Here is a 26,561-nt window from a genome sequence, read left to right on the forward strand (position 1 = left end):
GACTGCCAATAACTTTAATGTGTAAAGTTATTTAACGATCCAGTTCTTTTACCATTGAATATCTTCCTTTGTTCAAGGTTAATAGAAATACAAGGTTAGACCATCATGTAACCAACCGGGCTTGCTAGAATTTTCAATCTGATGTATTGTACCAACTGCTGGACAGGACAGGTACATTTTGACAAAATACATAACCACTCATTTACTATGACGTCAATATTAAAAGCATTATGGTTATTTCTATTAACCTTGCCTTTGTTAATCAAATCAATATAAATTCCGGGTTGGCTAATGCTATATACAGTTATATAGAATTTGGACATTGAAATTTTTGACACAAAAAGTAAAAATTTGAGGTAAGTGTTTGTTGAGATATATTTCTATTCTAAAACATGAGATTTTAATTCAATTTTATTAAATATTATAGTCTAGCATGTTGTTCAATTAATTAGCATGTTTGTAATGTATTATTAGTTTAAATATTCAGTTCACATCATTTATTCTTATTCCAACACTATGGAGGAGACTTGTTACACCCTATTTATATTATATATACTCGTACTATATATATATATTATATTTAATTATGTTTTTGTTTTTTTGTGTAATTATACTTTAATTATCAATCACAGTAAATAGTAAAAAAAAAAAAAATGAACAATACTCTATTTCCGTAAATGTTTTATTTGTTTAGCTATATATGTAATTATAAGAATTTACATTATGCTCACAAACTGTAATAAAAAGTAAAATAAATGCTTGAATATAACAAATGACAGTTTGTACATGTTTCCTCCTGTTGTAACATGTCTAATTCTACCCTGTACCATGTCTCCTTCTACCTTGTACCATGTCTCCTCCTGATGTATCAAGTATCCTACTTTTGTTTAATTTCAAAAAACACCAATAAATGGCTATTAGTTATTGCAGGAGATCAAAAAACCTTTGGAATTATTTGTCTTAGGTAGCTACATATGCATGGGCATTGAATTATCTTTAAAATTGTGAAACATATGACAGTTTAAAAAAAAAAAAAAATTGTAACATGCATCCTCACTCTCCCCTAAATTATAATCTCACGTATGTAATGACTAATATGTTGGAACAAAAGATAAAATAAGTAATATTTCCACCATTGAGTGTCTCCTCCCATTATCTCAGCGATAAGCCTTCCCACGTCCTCCACTGATATATCCTGGCTCATAATGATGAGGAAATCACTGCTCTTGCCTAATCTGATGTTATGCTTGTTCGTCCCACCATGAGTCTTTTCCAATATGAATAATCATTCATGTCTAAAGTCTAATGATAATTGATTACGTATATTTAAGTGATTATCACTTCTTCCATTCAAATTGCTGTCGTGTTTGTTAATCTTTCTTTAATCATATGTTTATTAGTATTACTTATTTTGTCTCTGGTTCGAACACATTAATCATTACATAAGTGAGATTATTATATTAAATAAAGGAAGGTGAGTCTTCCGCCGGGTAAGCTATATACTATACGATTTTTCCGGTGGGAGTAATCCCAGTACAAACTTTCCCTATACAAATTTTCCGTAGGTGAGCTTTCCTAGATCCCTAGCGGGAGCTCGGATTTATTAGGCACCTTCATTATTGCACCTTCATGCCTAAATTGTTATACAACACCTGATAAACATTATAAAAGCATCTATTAGAAAATTAATGGATTGATTTAATTATACTTATTGTTTGATTTTTTAGATATGACGAACTGAGCTCTTGCTACACACGCTCGTTGTTACATTGTTATTTCTTAGATTCATCACTCATTAGTAACACTATCATCCAGTCTAGATTGCTGACATCTACCCAGTATTCTTCTTCAAATTTTTTTTCTCTAGGATAATACGAACTCTAAGGATCCTTGAGCAGTCGTAGAAGAGCTGCCAACTCGTTTTTTTTCTTTACAGAGGAAACAACTCTGCTTATCCATTTTTTGAATCTATTTATTATTGAAGAAGCTCATAGTCGACATCTTATAGCAAAACCATTTTTGCATTGAATTTGAAAAAGAGTTCTGCATGACGGTAATTTATGTCCTCCTGGAGTCGTTGTACCCTTTAAGTCCTCTCTCAAATATTAATGGACCAATTCCATTCCAAGTCCTCAACGACTTTTTTATCTCTTTATTTGGGATTGTCTCAAGTTTGTGGACCGATATTTAAAGAAAAACGATTTTACATGTAGAATGTATTAAAACTTTAACAGTGTCAGACCGGTCTAGGATTTCCAGACACGAACCCAACACTAGTAAGTACGCATTTTACATAAAGAAATGATAAATATGAAGAAAAAACGCATTATCATATCAAAATAGGCTTAACAAACAGGTACTAAAGAATAAAAATAATAATAGTAGTTTACAATTTGGCAAATATAACATTATATGAATATATTTTTCTGTAAGACTTTTGCAAATACAATATTTGATAGTCATGATCCCATACGTAACACTTGAACATTCTGATGACTCAACCAAACAATTGTTCATATTATTTAATATATCAAAGCCTTATATTTATTCGGTTAATCCAACGTAACTCAAAGGTTAAACAATCAAATTATGTTCTCTACCTACGTCCGTTTATTTGCTAACTTCAATTCAATTATTGCAATGTTGTGGAGACTTGAACACGAGTCCACATATTAAAAACTTGAATAAAAGCTTAATCTACAAGACTCGAGAATTGACTTGGGCTCAAAATGTAAGACTTGTAATCAAGGGCGTTGTTTGCTTATATCATTTGGGGAGGGCCCAAAAAATTATAAGCATTGTAATATTGCAAAAATAGGTTTATTTTATAAATTCATGTTTAAATACTAGCATGGGGTGCCCTCGTTGCAGGACTTAATTGAGGGCGATAGAAATAAAAAATGAAGGTAGAAGAAAAGAGACAGAAGGAGAAGACTCACTGAAGAGAAAAAAGAAGAGACAGAGAGAAGGATATATATATAGAAAGAAAGAAGGAAAATGAGTTTTTTTGTTTTGGTCAAATGACCTCAAAGGTCCAAACTCATCATAGGAACATGCTTGGTTATTTTATACGTTCACATGCTAAATTTCCAAATGATACGGAGTGGTCCATTAAAATCCAAACACTTTGAATTTAAACTTCAACAAGATAAAATTGATTCATTGTATCTACAATGTGGTCAGGTACCATGGCTTGTCATGGTTGAAGATTACGTTCCCAAGGGACAGTTATGTATTTACCCAAGACGGCGACCCGGCACACACGTCCAAGGAGGTACAGTTTTTCTGCAGGCTGAACATGGCTGCCTTCGTCTTCACACGACTTGAACACCCTAGACTTCAATGTTTGGTGTGTCTTGGAGGGCAGACGAACAAGTCTTCTCACCCGAATGTCGATGCCTTGAAAGCCGTGACCACGAAGGAGTGGAAAAACTTGTCCTTGGACTTCATCAAGACCAGCTGTGCTTCTATTTGTCCCCGTATTCAAGCCTTTATTCAGAATGGAGGGGAACATATTGAATACAATTTTTTAGAAAATTGTTGAATTATCAACTTTTGCTTCAAAAGTTTGACATAAAAATGGGACAAAATTAAATATAGAGAAGTAAAAACGGCTTCTACAATTTTCTAATTTTGAGTCCTCAACCTGTAGAATGACACCTTTTGGGTTATTAATATACTAGTCGTAGTAGCCGACATTGCTCCAAGTTATAATGTGTCTACAAACATACAAATCTTGCTTCAATAATAAAGAAGATAACTCCCTAAGAAAATATCAGGGTTTTTTTCTCTATTTTTCATGAACACACTCAAACGTAACTAATCAAACTTATATCAATTCATTTGTGTTCTGTCATCAAGAATGAAAATTTAATAATATTAGTTTTAGACAAAAAAACCAGTATGATGGGATGAGTGATGAGTACTTTGTCTCTCCGTTTGCTAAATATTAAACGCCTGCGATAGTTTTTTACATACCAGCGTTTACACTTTATTGAAATCTTAACATATATTGAAAATGCAATTGAATTATGATATACAGAAGAGAGCAATAACCAAAACAAACAGTAATATTCCTGAATATTCGAGGCTAAATACAATATTTCATGGTTAGTTCTTAGCTCAAAGGGTTGTATAGGATTTACGAGTACATCAGCTAGCACTATAAACAGGGAACCCTGTATATACGTTCGATGCTATATGTGCACACGCCTAAAGTTCATTGATGCGACTACTCCTGAAATTACAACCGGATTGATTCTAGAAAAATCAACATTTTTAGGACCTTTGCGAAATCGTCCATTATTTATTATTAGATCAACTAATTAATCCTAAAATATAAAATATATAAATTTATATCGGTTCGCTGGAGAGTGCGAGGAAAACTGTAACGATGTTCTTCGTCTCTGCATAAACTTTATGTCTTGTCCAAAGAGAACAAAACCGGCCGCATTACATAGTTATCTGAAGGACTCGAAGTTGTTTACCTAAAACTGTGAATTCATACTTCCAATGTATCAAACCAAATTATGAGGACCCTAACAAATGACTCATAGCTCTTTCAAGGAATTTTTATGTGTATTTTTCTAGATGATACAATGAAATTCTAATATGTCACTACATTTGTAATAAATAATAATAGACTTAAGTGATATTTATCTAAGAATATGAATATTAAAACTCTATATATTTATTCATTTCAATTTAAAATGAGAATCCATCACCAACTTGATTAACATGTAAAACAAATATTAATGGTAATTCTTTTTCCAATGTTTAATTCCATCAATTAATTAATTTATTGAATAAATGTAAATACATATTTAATGGCGACAGAAGTGCCTCTAAAAAATTATCTGTAATTATCTAATTTGGTTAATTTAGGTACGTAGATTAGGGCCAACTATATGCAAAGGTTTCAATCCCTCAAAGATTTCAAGTGCCTTTAATTTCTCTTAACTGTATTGTATTTTAAAAGTTTGGCATTTGTGAAACTGTTTCGTATATTTAACTCTAGGTTTACCTTTCAATTACAGAGAAATACAATCTTTTTTTATTTCTTTTGATCATGAAAGTTATTAGTCCATGTCTAGTGATCTTAAATACACTATTAATTTTTCAAAGGCCCTTAAAATGTTCGTTTTATGAATAAAATAGATATATCAAACAAGTGAATTCGATCGTTCTTTTTGGCTTATGGATCTTTAAAAAATGCTAAATTTTCAACTAGTTTAGATAAAATATATACCCATGGGAAAAATAAAAAAGTTGCTAAAGAGGATTTAAATAATCATAAAAATTACATCCATCAATTTGTTATAAGATAGATATGTTTACGTAGGATTATCACAGCATGTATATTATACATTAGTGATTATTTTAATGTTGAATCATATAAAACATAATACACACAAACAATTGGATAAATGGAGCGACACATTTTTAATTTAGATGGACCTTTCATATGCTTAGATCGAACTTCATTCATTAAAGACAGAAATCATTATTTCAGAATTAGGACAAAAGAGGGATCAGAGATACTTCATCCTCAACAAGAGATGCTCGAATTCCAATATCTACGGGAATGGTAGCAGATTGAAACTTTATCCGAAGAAGAAAACCAAACCAACCTAAGCCTCAAAGGAGTAGAGTTGACTCCTTCCTTGGGTGGAGAATCTTATCAATCCATATATAACAATTGAATATATTCAAGAATTGAAACTATGAACGGATCCGTTCACGGAGAGCATGGAATTAAAATATTTCAAATATAGGATTATATATTACGTGGTCATTATAAGATATTGAAATCGTATAAAATAGGAAAATTTTGTTTTGTGTTTATTTGTACAGCTCCATAAAATATAGGATCACTCAGGATATAAAAAATCGAACAAAAACTTTTTTGAATGGAGCTGTTTTTAAAATAAAATATGGAATAAATTTCTTTGATATTCCTTATCACTATGAATGATTAATAACTTATTAACTTTTTCTAAAGAAAAAAGTGTCGTTTTCCATCATTTTTCACACCAAAAAAAAAAAAATATCTCGAGTTGAAAAAAAAAAGATACAGGATCAATGAAACCATTTTATTAATAAACAAAATAAACTTGAATATAAACTTCATTAATTGTACATTTATTGGTAAATTTTCAACAAATTTTTCCCTTGTTTAAAATTTCAAATCGGATATTGTGACCAGCACCTGACAGAAACTGGGATATAATTTTATGCCTAGCCACATAGTTTTCGCATTGGTGAAATAAGATAAATATCCCTAAAGACCATTATTATTTATTACAAACGTAGAAAAATACATATAGAAATTCGTTAAAAGACCCTATTTGTTATAGTTCTCATAACTTGGTTTGATACATTGGAAGTATACAATTCACAGTCCTAGATAACTTTAAGAATTCGAGTCCTTTAGGTAACTACGTAATGCAGCCTGTTTTGTAATCTTTGCACAAGAAAGAAGGCTTATGAAGAGACGAAGAACATCGTTCTATTGCAATTTCAGATTGCTCCAACTGTACTGAGCTTTACAGTTTTCCTGTCACTCTCCAACGACTCAACTTTTGACTACCTCCCCAAATCTTCTCAGTAGTTTGTCGCGCTACAGCTAACTATCTCTTCTTCTGACACATTCTGGATCATAACGAGGTAGAAATCGCTGCTCTTGCTTAGTATTATGCAAATGCTTGTCCGTGAATCCAAGAGTATGGTCGAATATGAATAATCCATCATGTCAAATGATATTACAATTGATAACAGAGAATTAAGTGATTAGCACTTCTTCGATTGCAACCGCTGTCGTGTTTCTTTATTTTTCTTTTATCGTATTTTGTAGTATATTTATATTGGTGACATCAGTTTAAAAGAATCCTGCCATTTTTTCTTCTTACACACTTTTCCTTTTTTTTTTCTCCTGCTATTTTTTCCACTGCCATTTTTGCTTGAAATTTTTTATGTAGACCGGGTATTTTGTTGTCAGCTGTCGATATTTTTGTTTATTTTCTTCAATTCAGTTTTTCGAAAGTTGAATTGTTGAAACGGAATTCGTCTTTTTTAAAGCTGTGAACGATTCTTAATATTTATTGTCTTGAGAAAAGTACAACCTTTGGGATTAATTTGTTAACTTCCTATTGACTTTGGACCTTTTTCTTTTCGGAAGAAAGGTTGCGTGATACAAAAAGATGCCGACATGATTAAAGAGGGAAGAAAATTAAAAAATAAATATTACTATTTTTCTTTTCCTAATCCCAAGACTTAAATTTTGATCTACTTTTTGCACATCCCTTATTAAATTACATAGAAATCAGTTCCTTTAAGATTTTCATTATGAGTGTTGTTTGACCTTTTTTTATGGTAACTTTAATTTAATAGATGTCATCATTTTACAAATTAGATATATTTTTATTTGTCCTTAGATATTCTAAATTTTGATAACCGCTGTCTTTCATACAAAACTTTAGTCAGAAGGGCCGTAGTCACGGGCTTGTATCGTAAATTTAATTAGTTTCCATTATATCCAATTAACCGATTCATATTCCACTTTTCCAAGTGGGACGATTGCAAAATTTTTAATCATATGTTATGCATAGAAAAGAGTTTTCAGTACTTAACCTTACTGTCTATTAAAAGTTTATCCCTCTATTGTCTAGTTTTATCATATATCTACCACTAAATGTATTAAAGATATGTTATTACATTGTTATACAATCTTATCTCTTTAATGATGACAAATATTAACTATTACAATGGAAAGAATAAGATATTTTCTCTAAAAATCCTATTTTTTTTGTCCGTAATCGATTAAAAAATTTGTACAAATCTCGCCCGTTTTAGGGATTTTTAGTACCTACAATCTAAAAATTAATTTGATTCAAAAATATCACTGTTTATCATTAGCATCAAGTAGTATTCATTGCAGGTATAAAGTTGTTTATTTATTCTTAAAGTCATTTGATGAAGTTTTAATATTTTAACTTCATAAAATGGAAGAATTTCAATACATCTTGAAACCTTTTAGTGCTCTTATTTAACCGAAAATTTGGGTACCGCAGGCGTTTCAATTAATTAAAAAAAAAAAGTTTGAATTATAATTTACTCTTTTGGGATGTAACTTTTTAGTTTCTGTTACATTTTCCTGAAATTTCGTAAATCATACATACTCCGTGTGTACTGTATATGTATTTTTTAATTAAATTTCATTCAATCAAATTCTAAGTAATTAATCATTTAAGTATTAAGGGTTTTTTAATAATTAACTAAAAAATAATAATATTATTCAATGATATTTCGGTTATGATATATTCCAAAAATATCCGACATTACATAATATTGAAAAATTTACAAATGAACGATGTCGGTTGGTTTGAGTACATACGGACAAATCCGGGTTAGGGCGTTTTGGTCACTAAAGTGTTGCTCCATCCAATTGCTGCAAGAATACAAAAGATTGAAACCTGCCTTAAATACTTAGTTAATGCCATTTATTAACAGTGATATTTGAATATAATCAAAGTAATATCTACTGAAAATCCCAAGGAAAATTTTGAACGATAAGAGACAAGAAAAGTAAGATAATTAATATTATTTTATTATATCCATTGTAGTTAATTTATTGTCTACAATAGGTAAGTAAGATTGAATAAGGATGTAATGATATATTTCACTACATATTAGTGTTGAATTAAATATATTATACAACAGGGCATTTGAAGGATAGATTTTGAAAAGACACTTTGGTTTAAGTCCATTTGCTTTATTCGTCCCATTTTGACATCCATTAGTTCACAATTTCCATTAATATGAATGAATAAACGGGGTTTTATTCTTATAAAACTTGATCGATTATACTCGGTGGTCCAGTTGTAAAATCATACCAGGTGATGGTCAACGATGGATTTTGATCATTGGTGCTTCGGGGGTTTCTCTCCCAATTTTTTTTTTTTTTAATATAGTTGATTAATGCAATTTTAAAACAATATGTGAATATATATCAATAGTTTAGACAATTTTCATTCTTGGGAATGATGGCATCTCCGTATAACCTGAGCACTGATTATACCTCCAGAACAGTGGTCCTTACATAAAAACGCGTAATTTCCAAAAATTAAGCAAGTTCTAAATAAAAATTATTCAACATAACTTGAACTACTATTCCTTCCCAGGCCATGAATTATAACTAGGGAGTATAATAATTAATAAATTCATACATACGGGTAACCCTTGCTGAATAATAAATATCGTTACTGCAATAGAATTTTTCATTTATTACGATAGAAAGAAAGAAATCTGTTTTAAAATAAAGGGGAAGAAAATACCTACGGTCTATTAGGTACGGGATTTTTAGGCACAAGCCACCATTTATACATTCTTCCTTGAGAAAGATGTGTATGTACGTACTGCTTAATTATTCTAAGTTATAACTTATAACTTCCATAGACTGATAGTATACAGAGAAAAACTGTATTTCAAATAAAAATATCCAATCCAAACTCTCGTTACAACTTCTCAATTTCCTTCAGCCAATGAGAGACGGTGTTTTATGGTAAGATGAGGAAGGGGAAGAAATGAGAAGGATTTGTAGTAAAAAGGTGACGTCCGGGCGGAAGATTGGATAATATTACTATCCCTATCATAACATAAAACTTCTAAGGTCCAAGAGTGTGCTTTTTATACTATGTCGAATAATAATACGAGCGGAGTTTGGGAGGTCGTAGGGAAGCCTTCTTCAAAGAAGTCCTCTTCTAAGAGTAAGAAGACTATTAGTAAGAATGGAGGATCTGGACACGTCGGACCGAGAGCCGAAGATGTCTGTAAGTTTGAGTTACAAGTTGTCTTGAGAGGTGATTTCTGTATTTATGAAGATTCTTGATTGATTTATAGTGCCACTAAAGCAAGTGCGATCCTGGTACGCCAACGCATATGACACTCCCCCATCTGATAGCGATGAAGAGCCAAGTAAAAAGGCCAAGAAGTCGACAGACGTCAACGAGCAACAGTCGAAAAATACGAAAAAGAAAACGGATCCAGCCAAGAAAGAAGTTGCACGCAAGCCCAACAACATAATGGATGCTGCGGCATTGGTGCATGCGTCGGATTTAAAAGCCTATGTTCATGATATCAAGGTTGGATATCCAGATCTAAGAGAATTGTGGGTCAGAGAAATTGCACTCTATTTGAATGGATGCTTAGAAACGACGGAGAAGTCTCCGGAATTTTTGTCTGATCCCTTTTCTGACCAACCCATATCCTCTTTGTTCCGTGAAACTAAGAAAATCATAACGTCTACCCTCGAAGAAGCCTCGGGGCCCGAAAAACAAAGTATATTCGACTCCATGTTGGCGAATATTGCCCATTATATGGCGAAAGGTATCCTCATGAATACATATTTACTGTGAGGCCTTCAGGAAACACATGCAAAAGCTAGAAACTATAAGAACTTTTCTTACCAATGCAGAGATTTGCATGTGTTTACTTTGAACCTTCATAAAATATAATTTTAAAATTAAAACTAAATGTCTTATTAAAAATTATATTTCCTTCTTTAATCAATTCATATCCTTCTTTTCATTACAGGCAAGTCTGTAAATGGTTATTTGACTGTTATACAAGTTTTATTGGAGGCATTCCCCAATATTTGCTGCGGGAATGTTTCGAAACTTTCTGAACTACGTAATTCATATCAGAACCAACCCGCTATTTGTTTAGCTCTACTTTGGGCAGTTGGCCAAGGTGGAAAGCATGATTTAAGATCTGGATTGAAAGCCTGGCTGGAATGTATGGTTCCTCTCTTACCTCTTCGTAGTTATCATAAGTTTATCTTAAATTACTTGTCTAAATTAATGGATCGTCATACAAAGTCGGACAAACGCGTCATATTTCCCTCTCAGTTTATGCAATTTATTCAAGTTTTTTTCTTTTACGCACCTTCATGTCTGAATAAAGAACTTGCGGAGTCGTTGATGAAGAATTACTCTAAAATAAAGGTACTTTTATTTTTGAAAACTATTTTTTTTATAAAGACATTATTTATGTTGTCTAGGATTTCGCCATTGCAGATGGCTCTAATGACTTTGAACTATTTCCTCATTTGATGCGACGTTTAACTGCTCCTGAATCCCAAACTAACCAGCAAGAACAAACAGAAATCATAGTAATTTTACAACAATGTATAATTAATTCACAAGAAGCTTCTCTGAGTCAATGGCATCAGATGTACTCATCTTATATACCTCAGTCTTCGTTGTTGTTAGAGTATATGGGTATGGACTCACTGTATTATTCAATATATATATTTGCCTCTTTTTAACATTTATTTATCGTGTTGCAGTTAATAATTGGTCAATGCTTCCGAGAGGAGTGAAAAACTCAAGAGCTCTAATAGGAACCTTAGAAGCTTTCCGAGCTTATAATCTAACTAATGAAACCAAGGATGGTGTAACTAACTGCGATTCTTCTTGTCGCGTAAGATTTTTTTTTTTAAGTTGCACAATTAAACGTCGTGACTGACTCATTATTTATTTGTTGAATATTGCGCTTGTTCATTCCTGTTTTTGATTGGATTTATTATTGTTTTTTATTTATTTTGCGTATATATTGAACGCTGCTGTGTTACAGATCGGCATTATAGTTTTAATTGAAACTATTTTAACATATATATATTTTTTTAAACTTACAGATTTTATTAAGTAAAATGGCTAGTAATGAATCTAAAGCTTGGTTCCCATGGAAAACTGCATGTCTTATCCTCACATTAGTGATATTTTCATTGGTTCATGCCGATTATAATAAGCATAAAACATTGAAAGGTTGGTTTTTACCACATTATAATGTATAACGTATATTGATCTTAAGTTATTATTTCTTTTAAACTTAATTTTTCCAGCTTCCAACACTGGTAGGCTTCTGTCAGATATTGGTTTATACGATAATCTCATCTATGCATTTGACAAATCGAACTCATCCCTCAGAAGAGGGATGAAATGGATGGAAGAAAAATCTCCTGAAGGTATGCAAATGATGCGAGATGGTAAGGATATTTTCATTGAGAAGGCTCAAGTAGCTGGAAAGGTCGTTGGCAAATATGTTTCGGAGGGATATGTTTCTGTATCGGATTATGTTAATGAGCATGGCCCAGGAGTAAAAGCCAAAGCACAGTATTGGTTTGATGAATCTGTTTCTAGTGCTGGGTTAATTTGGGAGTGGAGTAAGGAGAAGGCTCCTCATGCCAAGAAAATGTTGATACAATACACTACTTACGGTTTGGAGTCGACAAAAACTTGCATAAATGATATAATTGAGTAAGTTGGACTTTTAAAATATATTATGTAGTTTTAAATTGATTTTTACTTTTATCTAACCTGTAGGGGGAAAACTGATCTGACGGATATTAAAAACTACGTATATCAGAAATTCAATTCTGGTATGGACTTTAGTGCTAATCAATATAAGAACATCATGAATACAGTTGGTAAATATATGGATAAATAGATAGACATTTACTCAACTGAAATTATACTCGAACCCACACAGAGTAAAAATGAAAAGTACGCTTCTATAATATCCTGCCCGGCAGTTGATGAAATTCTATGTTATTTTTATATATGTTAGACAAATCATCCTATCAAAGTTATTGTTATTATTGGCAGATGTATGAATATTGATCTGTTTACATTTTATAGTTAATAAATCAACTTTTATTTATTTATTTTTGAGTTTTATACTTATTTGGTATTCAAGCGTAGGTGATGGTATAGACCCTTTTCCTGTGACTGCCTGCATACTCGTTCCCTAAACAACAAAGTTTTATAACAATAAAAACCCTTTTATTCATTCATATATAGGAAAATAGTTGACTATTGGATGTCAAAATGAGACACAAATAATATAAAATATAATTGTCTTATCAAAAATCTTTCACTATAATGCATTGTTTAATCATATATTAGAATATATTATAACGTCATTATTAATTAATATTTTCATATTGTAGACAGTAAATTAACTATTACAATGGAAGCAATAAGATATTTTACTAATTACCTTATATTATCGTCCCTAATCGATCCAAAAAAATTAATTCATTGTACAAATCCACCTATTTCATATGAATTTTCATTATATAGTTCAAATAATAGTGTTTAACATTGGCATCAAGTAGTATTTAATGCAGGCAATAAGTCTTAATTTATTCTAGTAGTAATTTGATAGAAGTTTAATTAAGTCGGTTTGGAAATGTATTTATTTTATGTAGTAAAAATATCAGCTATGAGCCCTTAAATTTGATACAATTTATGACTTCAGTGAAGAGGCTCTATAGATATACTAAAGAACTCAAATTTGTTTTCAAATGTCACATTAGTTTTATTAATTTCAGGCTAATTATATAGAAAAATAAAAATAAATAATACATGATACTTCTATTATAATATATAATATAATGCTAAATATTTTTTTAATCATCAAATTTAATATTATGCACTTTTTATTAATGCGGTGTGCAACAAAACCGAAGTTAATATCCCCAACCAGAAATCTATAAATCCTCATAATACGTTGAAGTGTCCTTTCACAATAAGCTATTTAGCTGCATAACCGATGAAGGACGGCATCGGAGTACAAAATTTTATATGAATAAGCTGGGTAATATTTTTCTTGAAAAACGTTATATAATGATTAATGACTAATAATGAGTTCGTTTTCGCAATTGAGTGTGTGACAACCTGTCTCATATCCGTTTAATGAAATACACATCAAGAAACTGTGGTTTATGACATCATCTTTAAATGACAGTAAGATCTGACGTCATATAACTCGCGATGGCCGGAAATATATTGAACGAGCTCTAGGATTGGTTAGAAGGAAGTTGGCCAATAATTAACATTGTAACAAATTAGACACTAATTCAATGGTACCAGTCCTTTCGGTGTAAAAGTTTTAATGTGTGTTACATCAGAATGAAAACAATCTTGAACAAAAATCCAGAAAATGAGACATATTTAGATACAGTCCCATATTTTATGGATATATTTGCGTCAGTTACAGGCTTTGACTTCAAATTTGTGGGATGAATTATGATAGCGACGATTGTTAGCTAGTGATTAGGGCCTTTATTTGATTTAAGATACTTATATTGGCCCCGATATAACCCATTCTGAATAAAATATATCAATTTTTTATTGTGAAGATCAATTTAGGATATTTCAAATGTAATGTGGTTGGCTTATAAAGGGTTAATAGGCAGTGGCTTGTTGTCCCTTTATCATGTATATATGTAATTTACAAGTTGTAACCAAAAAATGAGATAAATAATTTTTAATGAAGGATTTACAGTACTTGGAAAGATAATGAAATAATTGAATATTGCATAGATGATATATATTCTAATGGGTAATTTTGACTATCTTAATACAATTTTCTAGGATGTAAGTATTATGTGGCACATTATAAATTTCAAATTCCCACAGTTATATTACTCATAAATACATAATAACCATGTAATTTTAATTGATCAAAATGAAATCAAGGTATAGTTGGTAATTAGAATGACCCATGTTGCAATTAAATAATGCATTTTAAGACGAACAAATTGCAACTTGTTCAATTTGCTTATACAAGTAGGAACTTTTATAGACATCGCAACTTGTGAAAAACATATAAAATAATATTTTTTTTATATAAGTAATTATATTATGGTGTTCATAATTTTTAGGACTATGCCCCTGTTAATAAGAATAATTTGTTGATAGAAATGGACAATAATTCGTCATTGATGAATACAAATGTAATCCGGACTACAGTCAATTTTGATAAAAATCCTACTAGCAGGATTCTGTGTTGACGAGTCCCATATGTATACTGAGATTTAAAAAAATATAGACTAAATTATAGTCCTATAATTTTAAAATGATCCAACGTTAATAAAAGATCGAGCCTAATTTTTGGTTTTATAAGATGTTTGTTAGTGATGACTTGATGACATAGAGTGTTGGTTGATACCCCTGTGTAAAAAATCCACAGCGTCAATATCCGAAAACGTCATAAGCGCGCATTCAAAATAATAAACCTGGAGAATTCCGTTCCGCTCATATTTCTCAGTTAGTTTTTGAAAGGGAGGACCTGATATCAATTCATAATAATGGTAAGTATTTTGGAAATCATCCCTGAGGTCCAGATTCTGATTAACTTTCCTCTTTTGTTTCTAGCCTGGACCTGCTGCTAGTTCTACGAACGTGGGAAGCCGAAGCCCAACAAAGTCCTCCGCCTCTCCCCGTGCTGGAGGAGGAACTGTCCGACAGCGTAAGGGAGGTGCTTCATCAGGATCTTCTTCGAGTCGACCCACTGGTCGTGCTGGTGGAACCAGCTCTGGGGGTATGTGGCGATTCTACACGGACGACTCTCCCGGAATTAAAGTTGGACCCATCCCCGTACTGGTCATGTCTCTACTCTTCATCGCCTGTGTATTCATGTTGCACATCTGGGGCAAATACAACAGAGCCTAAACTCTCCTATCATTCTACAATTTGCATTTTTTATTTTTGCTAGTTTCGTTATCTTCATACATACAACTGTCCCTATGCTATTTTATTCATTAAATGTTTTTAATTGAAATAGTCGTTGAACAATTATTCCGTTTAGCCTAGGTATGTTAAACGATTACAGAAAAAAAAATGGATAACTTAGTTCTGAACAAAAATTTACTTCTTCAAAAGTCTTGTTTCAATTTTGATAGCACTTGACAGTACTAAATTTATTTAGCTGCGACATGTACGCTTCTCCCATGTCCAGCAAAACAATGTATCTGACTGTAATCAAATTTTACACGAGAGTCAAAAACGGATGTATAAGAATTAAAATAATCATTTATTTTAATTGGCATGAAGGACCAATTGTTTTTATTCTGTTATCGGCGGGGGGGGGGACAGGTAATCTCCAATCAAGTAATGCTTACAATTAGTGGAGTGAACGAGAAATTGTCATAATTTAAATATATATTTAAGAAAGTTTAGATAGGAAACTTCATTCTTTCATTATGAATACTACTTGGTGCAATACTATGTAATTATGATTCCCATTTATGTTAAACCAATTTTAAAAGATAGAATGTTTAATTCTTTGCTAAACATTACAATAATTAAATGTTATTTAATTAATAATTGGTTCATTTAGTTATGAAGATGTTTTAAAAACTGGCTCAAACCACTATTATAACTCTTGTAACTAAAGTAATGACAACCGCCCAAAAAATAAATTTGGAAGATGTTAAAAAAATGTTTAAAGAAGAGAGGATATGGAATCGATCAATCAATGATTGTCGATTGAGATTCAATGCAAATTAATCAACCGTTTGGGTTAAATGTGTTGAAGTTCTTATATAGCTGGCCAAGTCCTGATAGACACACCTCTATCTCGAGGTCGTCTATATTTTTTTTTAATATAATGTAAATCGAATGTGATTTGGATTAATTAATATTTCAAACTGTTTATTTCTTAGTATGTTGTCAAGATTTTTTATCTTTTTATACAAGTTTTGTTCCATAGGAACAAATGAACAAGGTTGATCTGGGTCAAGTTCAGCGGTTCTGTCGTTCACCGAGAACTCTGTTCTCTTTTAAACAGACTCAGTTTGGTAACAGGCACTTAAAACAAGGGGATCCGCTAGAAAATTCGGTCCCAGGATATGATATTTGATACAAACAGGGCCGTAGCTATATGCAGAGTGCGTACTGCCCCTCCCTCGGGGTCCCCGAAAACCAAGGTTGCTTAATACAATGGTTTTCAAAGTGAGAGCTGTGTGGAGAGCCTATGGGGGTTACAGGAAGATGAAGTCTTTCAGTCTACACATACATAGTACACATGTTTCATATAAAGAGGGCCTCAGCTAATAATGTATTAATGAATGGACCCTTATCATAGTAAAGTTTGGGAAACCCTTGCTTAAGAAATATTATAGTTATCATTTTTAGAGACCCCGACAACTTAGGAATGGACCTGGATCCATAATCTACCCTACCCTTTTCCCTCGTTTATTTACAGCGTCTGGTGCCTAAAATCACTTTTCCAGATCCATTAGAAGCCCTTAGCTATTTGGAACTCAGATACAAATATATCACCCTGGCGACTTCAAAAATCATTGGAAAACGTTGAAATCACACATAAGAAACTCATTAAATTGACTTGTTGATTAAAGCTAATTTTTTTTATAATATATGTACATTGTATTTTCTTTATATATTCTATACAGGAACGAAAGCACAAGAACCGAGACTGATAAGCAATATATTTAGGTCTCGGTTCGACTTTGTCGGTTCCGGTTCAAGAATCGGAAGGGCTAGACCGATAAGGGATCAACTTTGCAAATGAATAATTATCAAAAAATATATGGTATGCTGATAATTTCAGCCAATTTTCCAATCATAAGTCCAACATTTTCTCATTTTTAATCTTGGTCGATCAAAACTAACTCACTTCATTTATATATAAATATATATCAATATAATTTAATAATTACCATAGAGGTCAATATCGTATAAGAAGATTCATTTATTATTATTTAAATCTAATAATAATAATCTGTAGTGGTCATTCGGCAAAGTAGCGAAATATTAGACTTCTAGGATGATATATCTAGGCAATAACACTAATGTTTGTAATTTTTGAGTTACGAAAATTTGGCCCTCAACACTCGAATTATAGTTTTATTTTTTAAAGACTAGTGGGGGAATATATTTAGATGTATTGTTTTACCGATCAAAAAAGTAATATTTCCAATGATTTTTTTTTTCACAAAATATTCTTCAAAATGACAAAAGTCCCTATCTGAAAATTTTTCAGATACATTGTCTTGCCCAACCATGGCAGTATTGTGTCCCAATAGCTCTGATTACAGAAGTTAACAAAGTTTTACTTTTTCAAAATCTTTTATGTTCCATTTTAGTATTACTTGACTTGCTGATCCCGAATCTGTTATTAATTTGTTCATATCAAATCTGGCTTTCGAAAAAATTCAATTTCTGTCTATTTTTAACTTTTTAAGCCGGTTTTAGTATTAAATTATTAATTTTAATTGTATTTGAATTTCAAATAGGTACTCATATTTGATATGCTATCATCCAATCTCGAGAAAGTGCCACTTAAAGGATAAAAAACAAGCTTATTTAAAGGGGTTTGCTTGAAAAGAAATTTTAACGGCAAAATAATTTATTTTAAGCTTTAATATAATTAAGATTTAATTTACAGAAGTAGTTGTTCTATTACTGCTAGAAACAATACTGAATGCCCATTCTATTTACCTCTGTTTGTCAGGGCAAAAGTTACAGATCGATTTTGATCACACTTAGTCCGAAGATTATGTGACCATACACAGTAAGAGGCCATTAAATTTTTAGAGGTCAACGTAACGATAGACGTAAAAAATTCCTAATCGACCATAACTTTGGAACAAATTGAGATACATAACTCTTTTTAACTTTAGGCGAAGGCTTTGTGCTCGACCGAGTGCCCAATCTAGTTGATATTTTTTTGCATCCATTATAATGATCGGGAAGGACGTATCTTTCAATATTTTTATATTTATCTTAACAAAAAAACCGTTTGGCTCATTTTTATTTAATAGTAAAACTATTTATAGTCAAGACAGATCTAATTGTAGTCCAACTGATCAATCATGAAGAAATTAAAAGAGGGAGACAATACCTTTTTACAGCTTGAAATTGATTTTCATCATATTTAATTTCGGTAAAGTTTTTGGTGTAAAATTTTGTAACTCCAGAACTAATTATTGATTTGAGAAATATGTATTGATCTAAGATGTGGCCAAGTACTTGTAATTAATGCACTGTCTTTCCTTATTTAAGACTGAAGACTACAATAATCAATCTTATTCTGTATCCGTCCAGTCCAGTTCAGTCCTGCATAATATTAGTCGATTCTAAAACATATTTGATATTAAGTTCGATCCTAGATGACGTCACTCAACTTTATTTCATCATATTTAAAATCAGTTTTAGTACTGAAAGTCCGATGGACCCGTCCAATGACTTGACTGAATAAATAAGGACTGACACAACTCTACATGTACTAAAGTGTCCTTAAGTCAAACAATTTATTACTAAAACTCAAGTATTCATGAAACACGGGTACTGATACTTGGTTTAAAAAGGAGTACTTATGATTTCTTAAGTACTTTTGATATAAAGTTTTGAAAATGATATTACTTATTTCCTTCACATTTTTTTTTGTAAATGTGATATATTATAGAGTAAACAATATATATTTTCATCAATGGTAATATTATGTACTTAATTGTAAGTCCTAAATGTTAATATAAGAGTCTTTGACTGAACGTTATTATGTAGTTGCGTCGGATAGGAAATTTATAATTGATATTGATTTGTTGAAAGATGAAAACCGGCTTCAATCTGATAATATATGAACATAAGATAGAATTCTTAGCTTAAAATGATAAAATTAAATATTTATTTCCCTTTTCGGACGAAAAATTGCCTTTTTTTGCAAGGAAATTCTGAGCTAACTTCCTGTAATATACTATTGCGTATTTATTTACAAGATACAATTAGTAAAGATAGGTTGTGTGTTGTAGAAAGTTATTTCCTTTCCAATTAAATAATTATAAAAAATATGTTGTGTACAAGATGCTACTTGTTTAAGCATATAGTACAAGTTGCAACCAAAAAATAAGATGCATAATTTTAAATGAAGGGTTCACAGTACTTGGGACGAGAATAATACAGTAATTGAATAATATTTCATGGAAAATATAAGTATTTTGTTTTACACTATAAAGTTAAATGCCTAGAGTTATATTACATATAAATACTTTTATTAACTATGTAATTTTTTAATAGATCAAAATTAAATTAAAGCATCAATACTCAAGTTAACTTGGTATTACACTATTTTATTTCCATATTGTAGACAATAAATTAACTATTACAATGGAAACAGTAAGATATGTTTCTCTAATTACCCTAAGTTCTCGTCCCTAATCGATCCTAAAAGAAAAATGATCGTAGAAATCTAGCCATTTTTAATTCAAATTGATATTACTTTGATTATTTTCATATATCCGTGAAAAGTCCGGATGATTTATTTAGTTAAAATTTTTGATCTTTGAAATTCCTACGCCCTTGCCAATGTTGATATTAAATGAGACATTTATAAGAGGAAGATTGCAACATGTACAAAACTGCAACTTTTACTCAACATATATATTATTTTGTTATGGTACATAAAAAGTTCGAACTAGATGCAGGAGGAGAATATTAGAAGTTCGGACCGTAATATATTTATATTGATATTTATTAACAACTTATATTATATACTTATATAGACTATAGAGCCAAGAAGAGGAAAGACGGAGTTTACCAAAAATTACCGATTGCTCATCTCCGAAGGGATTTGTATATAAATGAATAATAGGATTAAGTAAATAGTGCGCGAGAGGGATAATAATAATCATGGTGGCTACCCCACAAGCGTCGGAGGATGTCATGGTAAAGATCGAATGACTTCCGTCACTTGATTATTAATTAGTATATAGGTTCAATTTTGATGATTTATTTGTGTTGTAGTTCATGGAGTGTTCGAGTGGACTATCCCCGGTTGTCGAGGAGCTGTTTTCAGCAGAAGAGGACAAATACAGCCGAGCTGTTGTGTAAGGCCTGATTCCTTTAAGTCAAGGGCCTAAATATATAATGATTGTATTGTATTCTCTTTCCAGAACCCTAAAAAGCTGCCTGATTGGAAGCAACAAGCAAAAACACACAGTGATTGAGCAAGGTGTTGTTCCAAGATTGATCAAACTCCTGATTGAGCCCAAAACGAAGCCCATTTTGAAAGCAGATGTTGCAGTTGCATTAGGCTCCATCGCAAAGGGGAACGAAGATCACCTAAAAGTGATTATAGATTCTGAAGTAGTCCCTGTTCTATTGGATACTATTCTTACCAACTCATTGCATCACGAAAATGTGACGGAGGCATGTCTACGCTGTCTACGAACAATTTTCCATCATCCTGATGCACCCGTAGAATTACTATACTCCAATGCTAAAGTCGTTCCACATCTTATTTTACTCATTCCTACTCATCAAATTACTGTACCTTCAATTCTAACGAATGCTTGCAAGGTGATTGTTTGAATATTTCATAGTTTTGTCTGCTTCATTCACAGAAAATCATCTTTATTTTCAGAGTCGAGAACATCAAAATATACTTGCTACTCATAGTCTTGTCAATTATTTGCATACGCTACTATGCTCCCCTCTTTCTGATGTACAATTACCAGCCTTGCAGTGTCTTGCATATTTAATCTTCAATAATGATCACGTAGCTAAAATTGCGTCAAATTCATCATACAAAGGAGTCATGCTCATTGATTGGATTGTTACATTTTTAAATCGAGATAAGAAAGTTGAAATACAGCTAGCTGCTGCGAGGTGTTTATCTTATCTGAACAGATGCGGGATTTTACAAGATGATGATCCTAAAATATTATATAAAGCTCTTCCATGCGTGGTAAGATCTATTTTTATTATAAATAATCATAAACACTTCAAAATGGATGTTTAATCATATTTGAATACCCTCGTAGCATTTTTTGTATGTCAATGATAAATAATGACATTCATTCTCAACTTTATTTTGACATCTACTATTACAATTGTTAATTTCACTTATTAATGGTCATCTATTTGAATTTAAAAAAGAAATCCATTTGTCTTTGATTTTTATGAATATAAAAATAACATATTTGTAAAGCTTGAAATAATTTTGCTAGGAACATGAAGCACAAATTCTTCATCATAATTTTTTCAGAATCTAATTTTATTCAAACAGCTTTAATACATTTTTAATTAAAAAAGACAAGAACCTTTTAGGAATGATATATTTTTGCATTTATTTATTTTAAATCATTGTTATCTGGTCTATTTATTTTTAGATTCGCATGACAAAGAAGGAAGAGAGCATTGAGAATCGACTCCTCGCAGCCGAGACGTTAGCATATGCAGTGGAGGTGAGTGCAGAGTTACAACGCATTGCTGCCATCTCTAATCATTTAATACCAACGATTTCATCTTTTCTTTGGTGGGAACCAGAGACCAAAAAATGTTCTTCATTAGAACAAACTAAGAAGAACTCCGCAGTTAATGAAACACTGGCAAAGGATATGAAGCGCGCATCCTTTCGTGTTTTTGCATCGTTAGGTGCGAATGATGAAGGAATAAGAAAACGTATTATTGAAACTGATCAACTTATGGTTTGTTTAGTACATGCATTGGAAGATCCAGACGCTAAACTTCAAATGTCTGCAATTGGATGTCTTCACTCTCTTTCTCGGTCAGTCCAGCTGCTACGAACCACGTTTCAGGATCATCCTGTATGGCAACCTCTTATGAAAATGTTATCTCTACCTAACTCATCCTCAGTCGAATCTTTAATAGTAGCATCGTCAACTCTATGCAACTTACTGCTTGAATTTTCCCCATCCAAAGAACACATTTTAGACTCTGGTGCAATTGAGTTGCTTTGTGAATTAACAAGTAGATATGAAGTACAACTGAGGCTTAATGGAGTATGGGGATTGATGGTACGCTGTTTTATTCAATTTAGTTACGATTACTTTATTCATTGTAAATTTATCTATATTTAAATTGGAGATTAATATTTACAATTGTCTACTCTCTCATTCTCTTTTAGAATATGGCTTTTCAAGCGGAACAACCAATAAAAGTTCAAATCATCACTTCCTTACAACCAGATCAAATCTTTCGGTTGCTATCAGATAGTGACGTAAAAGTAGTCATGAAAACTCTCGGACTCTTGAGGAATTTGCTCTCAAATAAGGCTCACATAGATCATATAATGACTTTGTATGGTGCTGAAATTATGCAAGTAAGTTAGTTTGTTTGTAATAAATGTTTGGTACAAGTTGCAATTTGTGTAAGCAAATTGTACAAGTGGCAATTTCTTTGTGTTAAAATGTATTATTTAATTACATGATTGGTCATTTTAAATACTTACAATACATTGATACTATCATTTCATTTTGATATATTAAAGTTACATGGTAATTATGTAGCTATGAGTAGTGTTGTATCTGTCGTTATTTAGGACCGTGGTCCCATCCAGTCCAGTCCCTCTTGTAGGTCCTTAAAGAATCTAAAATCGATCCCTCGTGACGTCTATGACGGTGTTTTTCCTCTTTTTAATTATTCCGTTACGTAATAGAATAAATTATATAACAAAGTAACAATATAATATGTTCGTATTATAATGAAAAATATAATATTTTTTGCAAGATATGTGCAATAATCTGAATACATATTTCAAATATCTTATTTGGCTCAATAAACCATCAATATTTATATGGAAAAATCCTAGGACTGGACCGAATAAATAAGGACCGGCACAACACTAGTTATGAGTAAGATAACTAAGGACAAATTTATAATGTCCCATAGAATAGTGGTTCTCAAACTCATGTTCGTGGATCAATCACTACCAGGCTTCACAATAATTAATTAGGTATTTTTCTGTTTTATTTATTATTTAAGTCTGGGACGATAATAAAGAGGAACTTACTATTTCATCTACAGTTGGTAGGATAAGAAGAATATATTAATTATAATTGCAAAAAAACTGTGCGAGGTAGTTGTCAATGATTTTTTGGAGGGATAATTTCTAATTGACTCAAATTTCACGGGCAACAAGCTACAATCCCTACTATATGTTCTCAACGCTCTTTTGTTATTTGCATTCATACTTAATATTTTCGTATTCTCCTACCGACTGTATGTCCCCCTCTATTATAGTTCCAGTTTAAGTCGAGTAATCTTTTATTTTGAAATGCCCGTGTTCTCCTAGTACGATCTAGTTGCAAAGAAATCCTACACCAAAATTTGTGATCTAATAATATATTTTAATAAAACAACACAACTTTTTTGGAATTGTATGAAATTTTCAGGAATGAAAGAATACAGTATTGTGCAGAATTTTAAAGATTATTAAATACTTATCTTTAGAAATCTTAATAATAAGATTAAGTACTTTCTTATTGTGCAGTAATAAAGATTGAAAGTGCTAATCTCGGGTTGAAATTTATGTACTTCGCATCGACAGATTGGTAGAAAAATTAAAAAGATACAAGATAATTAAAGATATGAACGTCCATTATACGCTCTATTCGATCCATTACACCTTATCCGGGATTTTGAAGGATATCTTGAGTGTGCACATGGTGCGATTAAACGAAGCAAATTTTTTAGAAAACATTTATAGACAGGGTGAAAGATTAAAAATTTATCTACATGAAATATAAATGACGTCCAATTGATTTCCCATTTAATTAATGAAAATCCAGCATTTCTGTGGGATTCCCAAAACACTTCTGGACTTCTGCGCACTCCTCCTGCAAGTTTTTTTTCTCGCACCGTTGTGCTTTTTGTAACATACATACTTGTACCTTTTGCCTAGTTTTAGTGTAAATCAGGTCCTAATATCTATTAAAATATGTTATTACATCGTTATACTATCGCATTCCCATATTGTAGATAAAATTTTTAATTTAATTGATATTTTTAGTGGATAAAATGAACAAATTTCGAATACATCTTCATGAAACTCTATTCAATGGCTTTAATTATAAAATCAGACTTTGCATTAAAGACTACTTGATTCCAATGGTAAACACTGATATTTGAATTAAATCAAAGTAATATGTTCTAAAAATAATCCCTAAAAGTGGCTAATTTGTAGCCTTACTATTTTTTTCCATAGATTAGGACCCCTAAAAGTAGGATGATCAATAAAAAATATCGTTAAATTTTTATCTACATACAACACTTAAATAAGATTGTATAACGATTTAATAATAATATAATTTTAATACATTTTAGGCTAAGATATATAATAAAACTAGGCATTAGAGGGATTCAATTTTTAAGGCTTAAGGTGTTTTATTTGTTGGTGTCATTTTGACATTCAATAATTCAATATCTTCCTTAATATTAATGAAAAAATGATTTTGGTTATTTAGGCCCTTAAAATGACCAATATCAGCAAATGCTAACGTAAGATGAAAACGCTCTATATATGTATGATTACAAACATATTATAATATACTAATATATTCAACTTTTATTTCAATTTTGTTTAGTCAGTCGTTCTCATTTTGGATAGTGATAACCAGTGTGATGTGAAAGAACAAGCACTCTGCATTCTTGGAAATATTGCTGATGGAGATTCTGCAAAGGACTTCATCATGTCACACGAAGATATTCTCAAGAAAGTTATTAATTTCATGGTTCACAGTAATGTACAACTTCAGATGGCTGCGGTTTATTGTATACAAAATCTAATTTGGGATGAAGAAGAAGGCTCAATTGAGAGACAGAATATACTCATCGAAATGGGCGTTCAAAAAATCTTACATCAGCTTTTAGCCTCTACAGATTCAGCTATTGAGCCCGTTCTTTACGACAAGTAAGTTCACATTCATAATCAAAAAGTGGGTGAAAGTGTTTTAATATTTTTATTTTTTTAAGAGTCAAAGCTGCTCTTCATCAATTCAGTTGACCTACTGTGGACGATGAGGAGGACAATGATGAAGGTAACATCCTTGAAGAGATCAGCTTCATCCCTGATTTTATATTTTCTGATCGAAAATAAAAATTAAAAATTCAAGATCTTAATCTAAATTTATTGATATAAATAATTGACGGGTGTCACCTCCATAGAATGAAGATAAAATGTTAAATAAGAATGAGAGATTATGTCGTTGTTTATAGTCAAAAAGGAAATCATAATAACTATGGTTAAATAGTTTTTGACTTTGTCATAAATTTGTTAAGTTTGATTGACTGGACTAAATTTTATTTTGATTTTTTAATTTATTTTTAATGATTTGTTTATTCTTATGATCTATGCAAAAGTTTGAGCACAATTCGTCTGTAATGATCATTTATTGATTATTATTTTCTCACGTTTTTAAATGATTTTTTGATTAATTATAATTAGTAATTAATTTATAAGAATAAATTTATTGCATCGGATCTATTGTATTTTTGAAACCATGTAATTTCATGAAATTATTAAAATAAATACTTGAGTTTTTGAGATGATTTAATTTATATCTAAGTTTAACATTTTTCTTTTTCAACAATGAATTTGTAAAAAAAAAAATAATTAAGAGTATATATAATACGATGTTGATTACTAGTGGTAGTACCTGGCAATGTCCGGAGTAATTGAGTGTATTCAACAAACATAATTAGCTTTAATAAGGTAGAAGATAATTTCCATCAAATCCTGAGTATAACTCCTTTTTTCATGAGCACACTCACACAAAGTTACTCATACTTAGATGTTATCTCCTCATGAATAAAAAAATAATAATAGTTCACAAAGGTGACAATCTAGTGTGTAATTAACATGGTAACCCTGACAATTTGAAGAATCTTTTGAAGGAGATAAATGATAATGCTCAATACCTTTAATTAGATCGGCTACAATCAGCTGGGACAAGAGAT

The 26,561-nt window shown here is 31.3% G+C and overlaps 3 protein-coding genes and 2 long non-coding RNA genes across 6 annotated transcripts; 4 read left to right on the forward strand and 1 right to left on the reverse strand.

Annotated features, from left to right (window-relative positions):
* Positions 1–8,297: 8,297 nt before the first annotated feature.
* LOC139904758 (uncharacterized) lies at positions 8,298–8,891 on the reverse strand. Its single transcript, XR_011778927.1, has 2 exons — positions 8,750–8,891; positions 8,298–8,446 (listed from the first exon to the last, which is right to left on the reverse strand). It is a non-coding gene; the product is annotated as an uncharacterized lncRNA (long non-coding RNA).
* Positions 8,892–9,241: 350 nt separating this feature from the next.
* Positions 9,242–12,721, forward strand: Tmem214 (Transmembrane protein 214). Its single transcript, XM_040727891.2, has 8 exons — positions 9,242–9,827; positions 9,898–10,383; positions 10,591–11,000; positions 11,057–11,276; positions 11,345–11,478; positions 11,693–11,822; positions 11,900–12,314; positions 12,381–12,721. The coding sequence occupies exons 1-8, from the start codon at positions 9,692–9,694 to the stop codon at positions 12,502–12,504; spliced, it is 2,055 nt and encodes a 684-aa protein (XP_040583825.1). The 5' UTR covers positions 9,242–9,691; the 3' UTR covers positions 12,505–12,721.
* A 1,078-nt stretch (positions 12,722–13,799) lies between these two features.
* Sec61beta (Sec61 translocon subunit beta) lies at positions 13,800–15,515 on the forward strand. The gene is made up of 2 exons (XM_071894143.1): positions 13,800–13,805; positions 15,219–15,515. Exons 1-2 carry the CDS (start codon positions 13,800–13,802, stop codon positions 15,513–15,515), a joined length of 303 nt encoding a protein of 100 aa, XP_071750244.1.
* A 1,292-nt stretch (positions 15,516–16,807) lies between these two features.
* LOC121132482 (uncharacterized) lies at positions 16,808–17,215 on the forward strand. The gene is made up of 2 exons (XR_005869349.2): positions 16,808–16,928; positions 16,980–17,215. It is a non-coding gene; the product is annotated as an uncharacterized lncRNA (long non-coding RNA).
* A 3,085-nt stretch (positions 17,216–20,300) lies between these two features.
* On the forward strand, positions 20,301–26,162 carry LOC121132481 (armadillo repeat-containing protein 8). Of its 2 annotated transcripts, none has more exons than XM_040727888.2 (8): positions 20,301–20,528; positions 20,607–20,689; positions 20,756–21,161; positions 21,226–21,549; positions 21,974–22,621; positions 22,732–22,926; positions 25,190–25,515; positions 25,578–26,162. In XM_040727888.2, exons 1-8 carry the CDS (start codon positions 20,493–20,495, stop codon positions 25,606–25,608), a joined length of 2,049 nt encoding a protein of 682 aa, XP_040583822.1. In that variant the 5' UTR covers positions 20,301–20,492; the 3' UTR covers positions 25,609–26,162. The 2 variants fall into 2 exon arrangements, 1 of the variants encoding a protein (XP_040583822.1); XR_011778928.1 differs by having other exon boundaries at positions 20,324–20,528; positions 22,732–23,559.
* Positions 26,163–26,561: the final 399 nt, after the last annotated feature.

The sequence above is a fragment of the Lepeophtheirus salmonis genome, chromosome 2, assembly GCF_016086655.4.
Source record: "Lepeophtheirus salmonis chromosome 2, UVic_Lsal_1.4, whole genome shotgun sequence".
In the NCBI taxonomy this organism is placed as follows: domain Eukaryota; kingdom Metazoa; phylum Arthropoda; class Copepoda; order Siphonostomatoida; family Caligidae; genus Lepeophtheirus; species Lepeophtheirus salmonis.

Bases quoted from the DNA above. Each gene is read 5' to 3' on its own strand.
- Tmem214 (XM_040727891.2), top strand. From the start codon at position 9,692: ATGTCGAATAATAATACGAGCGGAGTTTGGGAGGTCGTAGGGAAGCCT. The intron at 11,001-11,056 runs GTACTTTTATTT...TATGTTGTCTAG, and splicing joins AGAATTACTCTAAAATAAAG to GATTTCGCCATTGCAGATGG. The intron at 12,315-12,380 runs GTAAGTTGGACT...TCTAACCTGTAG, and splicing joins TGCATAAATGATATAATTGA to GGGGAAAACTGATCTGACGG.
- LOC121132481 (XM_040727888.2), top strand. From the start codon at position 20,493: ATGGTGGCTACCCCACAAGCGTCGGAGGATGTCATG. The intron at 21,550-21,973 runs GTAAGATCTATT...ATTTATTTTTAG, and splicing joins ATAAAGCTCTTCCATGCGTG to ATTCGCATGACAAAGAAGGA. The intron at 22,927-25,189 runs GTAAGTTAGTTT...AATTTTGTTTAG, and splicing joins ATGGTGCTGAAATTATGCAA to TCAGTCGTTCTCATTTTGGA.